The 13,257-nt window shown below is 28.6% G+C and overlaps 1 protein-coding gene and 1 pseudogene across 1 annotated transcript; one reads left to right on the top strand and one right to left on the bottom strand.

The window, feature by feature from the left end:
- Nucleotides 1-7,472, bottom strand: LOC107461367 (DEAD-box ATP-dependent RNA helicase 35A-like). Its single transcript, XM_016079845.1, has 2 exons — nt 7,423-7,472; nt 1-550 (listed from the first exon to the last, which is right to left on the bottom strand). The coding sequence occupies exons 1-2, from the start codon at nt 7,470-7,472 to the stop codon at nt 1-3; spliced, it is 600 nt and encodes a 199-aa protein (XP_015935331.1).
- Nucleotides 7,473-8,529: 1,057 nt separating this feature from the next.
- Nucleotides 8,530-11,044, top strand: LOC107461368 (beta-glucosidase 12-like; annotated as a pseudogene).
- The last annotated feature ends 2,213 nt before the right edge of the window (nt 11,045-13,257 follow it).

The following is a 13,257-nucleotide window of genomic DNA, read 5'->3' on the forward strand; positions in this document are numbered from 1 at the left end:
TTAGAACCATCCCTGCACATCAGCCTTGTTTTCGCAGAACACCGAAATAGGTGGTGGGGTTTTCTGGAGGCACTCGAGGAGATTCACTATCTTAGCCTCCTGCTTGACATACTCTACCTCCTGAATCACATCAAGATTTGCAGCCCCTGCCCTCCCCACATTCACCATAACTGGCTTCACCAAAGCGCTCCTTGCGAAGTTCTGGATTTTGGTTGGCATGGTGGCAGAGAAGAAAAGGCTTTGCCTCTGAGCTTTCAAGTGATCAAAGACTTCTCTAATGTCATCCTCAAGCCCCAAATCCACCAACCTATCAGCCTCATCCAGAGTCAAGTACCTACAACTATCAAGATTCATCTTCTTCTTTGCCAGCAAATCCTTCAATCTTCCAGGAGTGGCAACAACAATGTGAACACCCTTCTTCACAATATCCACCTGTGATCTCGTGTCCATCTCACCAATACAAAGCAACGGCCTCAGCTCCGGATAACCGGCTTCCCTCAAAGGCTTCAAGAACTGCTCAACCACTTCATAAGTCTGCCTTGCAAGTTCCCTGGATGGCAAACAACCAATCCAAAAGGGGCTTATCGGGAACAACGGGCATCATAATCTCCTTTCTATATTGTGCAATTAAAAGAAAAAATTGCTTGTCTCTCTCACTTCCATCCCCTTTGGTTTCATTTGCCATGAACAAAAATTCTTTGTTGTTGAAGACTTAACATTGCATATGCTGAACTGATTTCCCTCTAATGACAGATGCAGGGAGTGGTTAACTTTTTTGGTCGGATATCAATACTTATTGACCAGAATATACGGATGAACTGATTTCCATTTGTTCATGACTGCACTCCTACGGGTTTTTGTTCATGATTCTCTTATTATACTATTAAGGGTAGGAGGCACATGCTGTCAATAAAATACAATTAAAGTAGAATATATTTATTAAAATATATATGTATTTTTTTTAGTTTTAATTTGTTAACAAAAATATTTTATACACTTTTATGATTAAAACATCTTTTATTGTAATTTTATATGAATATCCTTAGAAAATACAAGTGACTCTTTTTATTTTATATTTTTACGTTTGTCAGAGTCCATTTCTTCTTTAGTTTTAAAACTTATATCATAAAATTAACGAATAATATGTATAACATGGATATACAAATTAAAAAATAAAGAATTTTTAGTTAAATAAAAATTAATAAATTAATATCTTAAAAAAGCTTAATAAAAACTAACAAATTTACTTCACAAATTATAGTGGTTTTTTAGATTTTATATTTGTTTTTTTCTAATTTTATACAAGGACCACATTTTATATAAATACTGAAAGGAAAAAAAAGTTTAATAGTGAATTCAGTTTTGAGACAATATGATATGATTGATTTTTAACTAGTTTATTTAAGTAAATTATAGAAAGTATGACATTATAAATTCAAGATTTATGGATGCCAGTTTTAGCGGATTCACAAAGTAAAAAAAAAGTAAATCTTATTAATAAAATTATTATGAAGATTTTTAATAAGAACAATGCTATATGACTAACAAATATTATATTTTTTGTCAGCACTTAATCAGTAATAATTTGTACCCATATTTATAGAGATTTTGTACACAATAAACATACAATTTACACCTATGTTTATTAAAATTTTGCACATATGAATCATTATCATTTGCACTCAAAATTTTCAGAATTTAAACACATATATTAATAAAATTTATCCGTTAAACATAATTTAGTATTTATATTCACCAAAACATAAACAAAACAACTAAAAAATACTAATTTTCAAAAATTTCTCTTTTAATCATAATAATAATAATAATAATAATAATAATAATTATGATAATATCAACAATACTGTTTAATAATTATTTTTATTCAAAATAAAAATATTTTCTTATAAAATTTTAACACTTTATAAATTTATACTCTCATAATTTCATGCCACAAATACATTAATAATAAGAGCTCACATAAATATTACATGATTTAGTTCTTGTTTTTTTTTTATTATTCTCATTATTAATAGTTCATGACTACTTTAATTTGATTGATCTAACATTATAATAGATTTTCACACTAAACCACAACCATTCAAATTTTAAAATTATCAACTCAAAAAATACTAACAGATTTATTTCCTTCAAAACAAATGTCCACGTCATATACACATCATTTTGGTCAGTTTATTTAGGCTTGGTTTGGTAAAACTTTTCGAAGAAGTGCTTGTCCTTTTTAAAAGCTCAAGCACTTCATTTTGTGTTTGGTAAATAAAAAAGATTATGTGCTTGTACTTGTAGCTTTTAAAAGATCGGAGTACTTTTGAAAGCATCTATGATAGAACTTTTTAAAGTTGGCTTGTGCTTTTCAAAATTTAAAAGTCTAATATAACCTCATATGTTAACTAATTGTCAAATTTATGTCTATTATAGTATTTTTAAATTTTAAAAACTATTTTATCAACGGAAATGTTTAGTAACCAAAGAAAATCAGGCAAAAACACCCATAACTTATTTTATTTAGCATTCATTAATTGTTGCGACAATTAATAAATACTAAACAAGGCAAGTTCTGACTGTTTTTTTGTCTCCCTAGCATTATCATTTACCAAATGCAATTGTTGTTACTTATGTTTATTAAAAGTAATTTTTAATTTGATTTACCAAATATAAATGTTACAACTTTTAAAAAAGTCATTTTTAAAAGGTAACTTTTATAAGCTATTTTTAAAAAATAAAAATTTTACCAAACTAAAAAGCTTTTACTTTTTAAAAGTAGTTTTTTTACCCTACTACTCACTACCTTTTACTTTTTAAAAGTAGTTTTTTTACCCTACTACTCACTACCAATAAGGCCTATCACTCTAACTAACAACTTTCACCCAACTCTCCACATATTATGTCTTCATTAGTCAGTCAAAACTTAGCCATTTTTAGTTACTAACTTACTATAATGTCACGGTATAACATTGTCCATCACTTCTCAATTTGTGTATCCACGCAGCCACCCCAGGTGCTCCTCCACCTTCCACCTTCCACCATTATCGTTTTGTTTCTCTTTGGTGATCATTAACTCATTCTTTCCTTCCTTTACAGACATATCTTTGACTTATTCTTGGTTTAACATCTCCCAAGTTTCGGGCATCTCCATTCTGATGAGTTAAAATCCACAAGTACTTAAATTAATACTAACACCAAAACACTTGCAAGTTGCAACGATAATAAATACATCAAAGAACTACAGTAGGATGCCACTCCCCTTTCGAAGGAAAGGGAGCAGAAGAAAGTATACACTATGGTATAAATAAGAATGGTATATTCATCTAGATAAACAAATTTCAAAAGATGAGCTGCAAAAAAACAGACCATTCCAGCCATAATAGTATTGTCTGAATTAGTATATATCAACCTTGATATCTGTCTTGGTAGGGATAGAGGTTATTAGATTACTTAGTTTGAAGAGGGTAAAGGGGGTTAGAAGAAGGAAACTCGAGGGAGGGCTTAACATTATCCACTAAAGGTAGCATTTAGAAATACGCTCAGAGATATGCCCAAGTCTTAGTAGTTTTTATTTTTTATATGGAAAAGTACGAAAACCAATGTATATTTTATACGATATATATAATGGAATTAAATTGAAATTAAAATTAAATTAGAGACAATTAATTAATTTTAAGTAATTTTTAATTTAAAATTTGAATCAAATCATGATTCTGTTAGTTATGAAATCAAATTAGGATTATCTATATAAAGATAGGGGTGTATGCGGATCGGATCGGATCCGATATTCGCAGTTTTTAAGATTGGATCCGATCCGATCTGCAAACGTGCGGATCGGATCGGATCCGATATCGGATATATCTGCAAAACACAAAAATATTTTTAAAAACTTATTTTTATTAAAAAAATATCAATAAAATTTATTTTTTCTATTCTTTTAAATATGTTTACTTTTAAAATAATATTAAACATATTTTTCTTAAATAATAAATTAAAATAATATAACATATATGATAATTATTAGTTGAAATAAAACATAAAAAGAATATTTATTTATTTATTTATTTTTGCGGATACGCGGATACCAACACAAAATCCATAATTCGATCCGATTAGTGTGCAGATCCGATCCGAAAACCTTGCGGATCAGATTCATATCCGCAATTTTTAGATCGGATTCGGATAAACGGATCGAATCCGATCCATAGACACGCCTATATAAAGACATGCAGCGCTCACTCCGACTCCTTAGAAATTGTTACCGTTTTTTAAATCCCTTGCTAGAGTTCTGTCTGTCATCAACTATGCGAGTGGGAATCGATCTCCCTCTAGGCTTTTTTAACTTAACCTTCTTTTTCAACTTAACCTCTTCATGGCCGTTCATAGAAGACCAAGATCTTCCGTTCTTCTTCGGCCTATTGTTCGGAGTTCTCGTTGCGGTTTCTTTCCTTGCATTAGGAAGACCTAGACAAGCAGCAGTCACCACCCAGAGGAGTTCCCCCTCACTCATGTGTAGATGAGTTTTTGTTATTTCTTATTTTGTTTGGTTATATTTCCTTCGTTTTTTGACTTCTTGTTTTGGGATCAGTTTCGGGTATAAAAGCCCGTGAGTATGGTTTTTTTTTTTGTCGTCTTTTTTTTTGTTTTTGACTTCGTGACTTAGGTATGGCTTTCTCTTTGGTGTGGGTCTCGTTTTTTTTTCCCTTTTTTTTGAACTTCTTTTTCCCCATGCTGGCAATAAAATACAATTAAAGTAGAAAACATCACAAGATATTTATTAAAATATATATGTATTTTTGTATAGCTTTAATTTATATTTGCTATTTTTTAATTTATGTTTATCATTTATTAATTATTTTCGGATAAATTAAAAGGAAAATATTTGATTGTGTTAATGAGAAAAATATGTATAAGCCACAATATAATTAGTATTTAGTTTGGCTTAAACTATTTTTCCAAATAAAATTAAAAAGTCAAAGATGATATTTTAAAATAACTATGCATTATTTTTAATAAAATTTAATATAACATTATAAATGAATATGATAAAAGTTAATTGCAGTAATTTTTTATGGATATAATTTCAAATATTATAAAAAAATTATTATCTTTTTTCTTAAATTAATCTACCTATTCTGAGGTTTTAGTCATTTTTTCTTGCTTTGGTAGTTACAAGAAATATAATTGTTCTTGTGCCCAAGATTAAAAAATGGATTTAGAAGGTATCTTTTTTTATTTTTTTTTATTTTTATAAGTTAAACATGTCTTATAACCATTTAGTAATAACAGATATAAAATTCTTTTATCGGATATGATATTAAATTATATATAGAGTAGTTTTGATACCCAAATTATTAGTTATATAACAGCTACGACAAAGTTATAACGGGTGGATCAACAAGAATGACAAATAAAACCTAGGTAGCTAAAACTAAAAGCCTAATAAAGGTTACGTATTTTCTTGTTATAAAAATGGTCACAAATTCGCAATACAATATTCGAAGCTAAGAAATTATGGCATCCAACAATAAGCTGTTATTGAAACTATATTGAAACTATAGCCATAGATATAAAATTCTTTGATTTAAGCTGTTATTGATGATCACTCTTCATGCTTCTTCATTCAATCGGTAAAAATAAATTTGATTTTTAGTTCACAAAAACCGAGGAAGAAATTTTAACCATGAATTTATATATATGGATATAACAAATACTGTAACAAACTGAAAATTATCTACTAAATCAATTAATATATATATATAACTTAATTTTAAAATCGTGCTTAACTTAGAAATCAAAATGTATCAAGGTGACGACGAAAGCGGAAGCAGGGTGGATCGTGGATAGCTTGGATCGTTGATAGCTTCTTTTTCTTCTTCTTTTTCTTCTTTCCTTTTCTCTTCGAAGGAGCAGAAATATTTTCTTTCTCTTATTTTTTTTTAATTTTATAATTTTTTATTTTAGATAATTTGGTCTAAAATTTTAATATTTAAGTAAAAAGAACAATTTTAAAATTTAATTTTAAACTTTAGAGACGATTTTATATAAAAAAAGGTTAAAAATAAAAAAAATTTTATACCTACCAATATTTTCTATTTTAATAATTCTAATATTATATTTTATTAATATATTAGAATATATATATTTTATATGTACAAAAATATACAATAAAGATTTTGACAATAAATAAAGATTGTACAAATTTTAAAGAACAAAATGTTTGTTATGCTTAATATCTTTAGTTTGGTCTGTATTCATATTAACTCCGCTCTTTATTCAAGTAGTTTTCTGTTGGCAAAATTACCCGAAGCCTATGCTTTTTTGAATCCAATTGTAGATATTATGCCAGTAATACCCTTACTCTTTTTTCTTTTAGCTTTTGTTTGGCAAGCTGCTGTAAGTTTTCGATGAAATAGTCAATTGGAATAAATATCCTAAAAAAATTCGGAATTTATTCGCAACTAAAAATTAGAACATTTCAAAAATTTAAAAGATCAGATATTTAATATTTAGTTTAGAATATTTAATGCATATTTCATTTAAATGTATATTTAATGTATTTAAATGGAATTCTCGAACCATGAGTTAAGAATAAGAAGTTCTTGATTACCCAGACTGGAATAACCACTTAGAATAACAAAACTAAGTATGTTTGTCGAGAAATGCAAAATTGCATGGATACGATCCTCGTTGTGCGTCGTGATCAATTGGATGGTTTCTTTGTATATTTTGGTACGAAGATTCTTTTTAGTTTAGTAAAAAAAAAATAGGAAAAACATCTTTTAAATAATGAATCTTTTTCCTATTTTTTTTTTTAGAAATCAAAATCATATTTAATCTTATTTTTAATGCATATTTTTATTTTAATATATATTATATATTATTGGTTAATTTAGAAGCCGATTTTGAGTATACGTGCTAAGCATATGTAGATTGATATTTTCCAACATTATGTACATGTGGGTTACCACCGGTCCATCACCACATAATACCATTGCATGAATGAAATTCTAACTATTTATATACATATATACTCACAAAAATAATAATATCAAAGTATATCTTAAATAAATTTGATTTGTTTCACATTTTTTACCGTAAGTATCTAAAAGTGTAGAAGTGTTAACATTATATCCATGGAATGGAAGAACAACTTCATTTTCTTTTGGTTATGAATGTAAATAATTTCAACTTCACTGATGACTCTAAGGATAAAAACAGAATATACAAAAAGAGAACATGTATCACACGTGTAAAATCTGTGAGCTTTCGATAAAAAGATTCATTCTCTTCATAAAAGAGAGGAGGTAGAAACAATAAAGATTTATTTTTCGACTCATAATGGTAACTCATTATTTTGATAAAAAATTTCTTCAAACAGAAGAAGATTATGTAAACACTTACTCGAAATCTCACTTATCAGATTCCATTGTGTCTTCCACAATGGAATCTGAAGAATTCGCCATGATATATCTGATTCATGTATAATATCATGAAAAATAGATACAAATTTTTTGCTGCTACTTAGTATCGACAATAAATCTAAAAAAGTATCTAAAAATATTGCACCAAATCAAAGTAAACGTGAATCACATAAAGTTTGACCTCGAGTACAGTATAACAGTACTATAATAATTAAGAAAGGATTCTCCAAGTAGCGTGAATCACATAAATTATTAAAAAAGAAAAGCTGATCTATATATATAGATAGAGAGACCCTAGTACTCTTCCAACTTCCAAGTTCCATAAATGTGATCAAGCTGAACGAACAGCTGGAGCAATTTGTTTGGCTTTTGAAGAATTTTTTATGTTAACGTGGGCACTAATCCAGTAATCCTTAATAACATGAGCTAATTCAATTATAATGATGAACTAATTCAATTAGTTATACTACATTGTCTTAAGGCTTTTCTCATTTGATAATAGACGGATTAATAATCTAATGTAAATTATATAAATCTCTGTGTATGGAATTGAAGTATAAAAGTGGATAATTGCATTTTTCACTTTTTTTTTGTTAGGACCTGTTTTTAGTTTTGACATCATTGAGACTGTGTTTGAAGAAAGACTAAAATTAAAAGATTAAAATTAAAAGATTGAGACGGGGAGATAAAAATTAAAAAAATGAAATTGAATTAAGTTTTAGTATTATATTTAGTATTATATTGAATTAAGTTATGTCTTAGTATTATGTTTAATTTAAATTAAATATAAAAATTGAGATGTAAATTTAGAATTTAAAAAATTAAATAAAGATATTTTTAATAAAAAATATTATTAAAATTTCAGTCCTTTGTATCTTCACTTTTTAGAGATATTTAAAGAATTGAAATTTAGAAATTGAGACTGAAATTTTAATTTTAATTTCTGACTCTTAATTTCAATCTCCCTAACCAAACCTATTTTTAGTTTTGACTTGACTAAGATGATGTGAATGTAAGGAGGGTGATCCACCACTTCCATAATTGATTATATAAAGGTAGAGGCTTAATAATCACACACATACATAGTTACATACACCATATGGAATTCGACAACGTTTTACTTCTCCTCTTTGCTCTTTTAATCACTTCTTCTTCTACTTCAAAAATAGCTCCACCGGTTTCCGCCATTCTTGATGTTTCTTCACTCAACAGAAGCAGCTTCCCACCAGGTTTCATCTTTGGAGCTTCATCTGCATCCTACCAGGTTGTTATGGGATCAAAATTCATATTTAGTTAGTTAGTTAACTAAAATAATGCCAAGTAAACGGCTGTTAAACTCGCTTAGCCCGACTCGACCTGAGTTTATCCAGAAACGAGTTTTAAATAAGTCAACTTGATTCCATGACCTGGATCCATAAATTCATACGAGTTTAGGAGTTGACTCGAGAGTTTGACAACCAGTGAAATTATTTTTATAGTTTATTAAAATGTGTAGGTAACTGGCTAGCTATGATTCAATAGTTTAGCAATCTATATATTATGCCTTTTTCCAACAAGTAATTAAATTCCTCCAAAAACAATAATCTAAAATGTTCTAAATTACAAGTAATGTTGTCCAATTAAGTTACTCATAATAATAATAACAATAACATTATATTTTACAGTATGAAGGTGCTGCTTTTGAAGGTGGTAAAGGCTTAAGTATTTGGGATACCTTCACCCATAAATATCCAGGTAATTTAACAACTCTGTTTCTCTCTGTATTCATTACTAGATTTTCTTTTTTCCTATTGAATGAAAAAGGACAAGGTTATGTGTATAATAATCTTCTTGTGTATTTTGAAGATATATATTGTTAGTCTGTAATTTTTCATATTTAATTACTTTACTAAGCATATAATTAGTTTACTGTGGAAACAACGTGCAGAAAAGATAGAAGATAGAAGCAATGGAGATGTTGCAAATTAAATGACCAATATCACCACTATGAGGAAGATGTTGGGATCATGAAGGATTTGAATCTAGATGCTTACAGATTATCCATTTCTTGGCCTAGGATACGCTCAAGTGAGTCATCGCAGTTAACTGCACGGGAAGTTGATAGTTAAGAATCGTTAAATATAAAACTCAGTCAAACTTGTCAAATCATTTAACTTTAACTTCATATTAAGTTAACTGCACCTGAGTTTCCACCAATTAGTAAATAGTTGATGTTTATTTAGTTAGTTAATTAATTAGTAATTAATTACTCTTTTGCATTGATTAACCATTTCACATTTGCCACAAACAGAAGGAAAGCTTAGTGGAGGGATAAACCAACAAGGAATTGATCATTACAACAGCCTCTTTAATGAGCTACTCTCTAAAGGTCATCATCAAAATAATTCCATCCAACTTCTTTTTAATTTTCCCTAACAATTTTCTTTCTCTTTTGCAGGCATAAAACCATTTGTTACTCTTTTTCATTGGGATCTTCCACAAGCTTTGGAGGATGAGTATTGGTGGCTTCTTAAGTCCTCGCATTGTGTGAGTACCGTAAAGTTTCAACATTCACAAAGAATCAAAGATACTATATACTATGCAGATTTATTTGACTCATAAATAAATATCAGGTTCATTTTTAGCCTTACAAGTTTGAAATAATGATTATCAAAGTTTAGCCATATTCGAAAGATAAAATCTGTTTGACAAATGCAGGCATCTCAAAAAGGCACCATAGGCATAACCTTGGTGTCTCATTGATTCATGCCATTTTCAAATAGTCCACTTGATACAAGTGCTGCTGAAAGATCACTTGACTTTATGTATGGATGGTAAGTACTAATACTAATATTAATACTAATACCCCTGCTTTTAAATTATTGATTGGTTCTTAGAATCTAAGCAAAACAGTTATTTGTTATTTTATATAGGTTTATGGAACCTTTGACAACAGGAGATTATCCAGAAAGCATGAAATCTATAGTTGGAAGTAGATTGCCTAAGTTCTCTAAACAGCAATTCAATCCAAGCAACTCATACATTCATATGATTTCATTGGATTGAACTATTATACCACCAACTATGCTTCCAATGCACCTAGGCTATTGTCTGGAAAACCAAATCATGCCACTGATTCTCATGTCAATTTTGCAAGCAATGACACTTTTCTTTATCTTTCAATTAATCTCAATATATATATGTGTTAGACTTTACTAATGGTGTGTAAATTGTTTCTATAATAATGGCAGCTGAATGCAATGGTGTTCCTATAGGTCCAAGGGTATGTATATGTTTCATTTTCAATAACATAAGATTGACATTATCATATTTATGTGCAGGCTGCTTCAACTTGGTTATATGTTTATCCAAAAGGAATTCGAGAACTATTGCTTCACACCAAGAAAAAGTACAACAACCCCTTGATTTATATCACAGAAAATGGTAAAAATAAACTTATTACATTATTGCATTGCATGTTTTAATTTGTTCTATGAATCATAGCATAGTTGAATTTGTAGGTATTGATGAGTACAATGATCCAACACTGTCACTTGAGGAGACCCTTTTAGATACCTTCAGAGTTGATTTTTATTATCGTCATCTCTTTTAACTTCAACATGCTATTAAGTAAGTTATTGCTTCTCATTATATATATTTGTTCAATCTTTTCTTTCTTTCTTTCTTTTTGAGGTATCTGTTAAACTTAGATTTAGATCCTCTAAATTTTGAATTTCACTCGAGAGTAAAGTATGATTTCTCACCATTTATTTCATAGATGAGACCAAGAATAAATATGAGAGAAAAACCATTCAAGGGTAGAAGATTACACTTTACCCTCTAAAGTATAAATTCAAAATTTAGAGGATCCAAATCCGTTAAACTTTACCATTTTCATTTGTAAGGGATGGTGCAAATGTGAGGATATTTTGCATGGTCATTGCTGGACAACTTTGAATGGAGTGCAGGTTATACTGTGAGATTTGGACTAAATTATGTGGATTACAAAAATGGTCAGAAGAGATATAATAAGCTTTCTGCAAAATGGTTCAAAAACTTCCTCAAAAGATATTATTAGACTGTTTTTGTGTTCACCTTGAATAAATCATGTGATGCAATGTAAAACTTTAATGATATGATCATTGCTCCATTTATGTTTATCTATTTTCTAGTTTGCTATTTAGGTTCACTTCAATATCAACAGAATGAGTTCTAAATTTACTCCGAAGGTAAAATTAGGATTACCTTTCATAGTCATAAATTTATAGGATCGGGATATGAAGCTGCAGCGACTCTTTGTATTAGGTCGGCATCTCTAAAAGTGTACCTGTAAGAGACTGTAACGCTCAAGTCAGTAATAGTTTAAGAAATAGCTTAAGAAGTATAAGGATTATGGTAGATATTATATTTTGAGTATGCATTAAACCATTTATTTATAGTATTTGAAAAGTAAATTTGAAAAAGATTCAAATAACTTTTATGTGAACATGATTCAGATTATGTTTTTTATGGACCGTCGGCATGTCTTCAAAGAATGTTCTTTAGCCGGACACAACTTTAAATCTAACATAAGACTATAACAAAACTTAAGAGTGAGTATAATACTCTCGCTATCAGAAGTCACATAGTGTCGAGTCACAGACTCCTATTTTAGTATTTAGTATGTAAAGTGGTTGTAATATTTTTCACTATCAGAATAGCGCACCCGAAAGCGTGACTTCTGATAACGAGAGTGTTACGGTGATAATGAATTAAAATGGCAAATAGATATGCTGCAAGGAGCTCTCATTTCAGGCACCCCTAGCTTTGAGAAACAATGGCATCTCCATTTTTGAGAAACAATGGGGGTGTAAGAATCTACATAAGGCTCACTTAGAAAATGAATTCTTAACCTAAAAAAAGAAAGGAAAAGGAAAGAAATAACAGCTACTTAATTGTAAATTCCACAATTCCACAAAGACTAATAATGAACATAACAAAGTGAGGAAGATACCAATGATTAAGAAAAGTCTCTAACAATTTCTTAGGAAACACTGACTGAAAAAATTGATAAACATAATATTCAAAGTTATAACAATGCAATGCAGTTATTTATATGAAGTTGATATTTAAAAATAGTTAGATAATTTAAATATTTGACAAAATTAATATCTAATAATTTTTAATTATTAATTTTATATAAAAATAATTGCATATAAATTTTTATCATTATATATAATACTATAATTATAAATTTATTATATTTAATATTATTCAATTATTTTAGTAATAATTAATAAGTATAAAATAAGATAGAATAAAATAAGATAATTTTAGAATGCTTTGTATTATTTTTTATTTATTGTTTCTCAAACTTTTTTCAACTTACAATTCATAATTCATTGATACATTAACTGTACTCAGAATTTCTACCATAAATTTTCACGTAGATGATTCGAATTTCGAAGTAATTGGCTTCTTCGAACCGAAATCTATTTGTTAGATATATTTAAAAACATGTGACGAGAAAAGAGAAAATGAATTGACGAATATAGAATGTAAAGAATTGACCATGCACCTACACCTTATTCCGTCCAAATACATTGTTTTTTCATTAAATTGCCTAAATACATTATTACGGTATTTTAGTATTTTACTATTTTTAGATTTTCTTACATATCGGCCATCTCCATATATTTATTACATTATATAACATTATAATTTTCTATTTTTATTTCAAAATAATACTGTAAGGTCAGATTTAATCGGTATGAATGATAACATAATTACATAATTAATTAATTATCTACATATGTGAGGACAAAAAAGTAAAATAAATAAATAAATAATTATTCATTACCACGTTAAT

This window comes from Arachis duranensis, chromosome 8 (genome assembly GCF_000817695.3).
Source record: "Arachis duranensis cultivar V14167 chromosome 8, aradu.V14167.gnm2.J7QH, whole genome shotgun sequence".
NCBI classification, from domain to species: Eukaryota; Viridiplantae; Streptophyta; class Magnoliopsida; order Fabales; family Fabaceae; genus Arachis; species Arachis duranensis.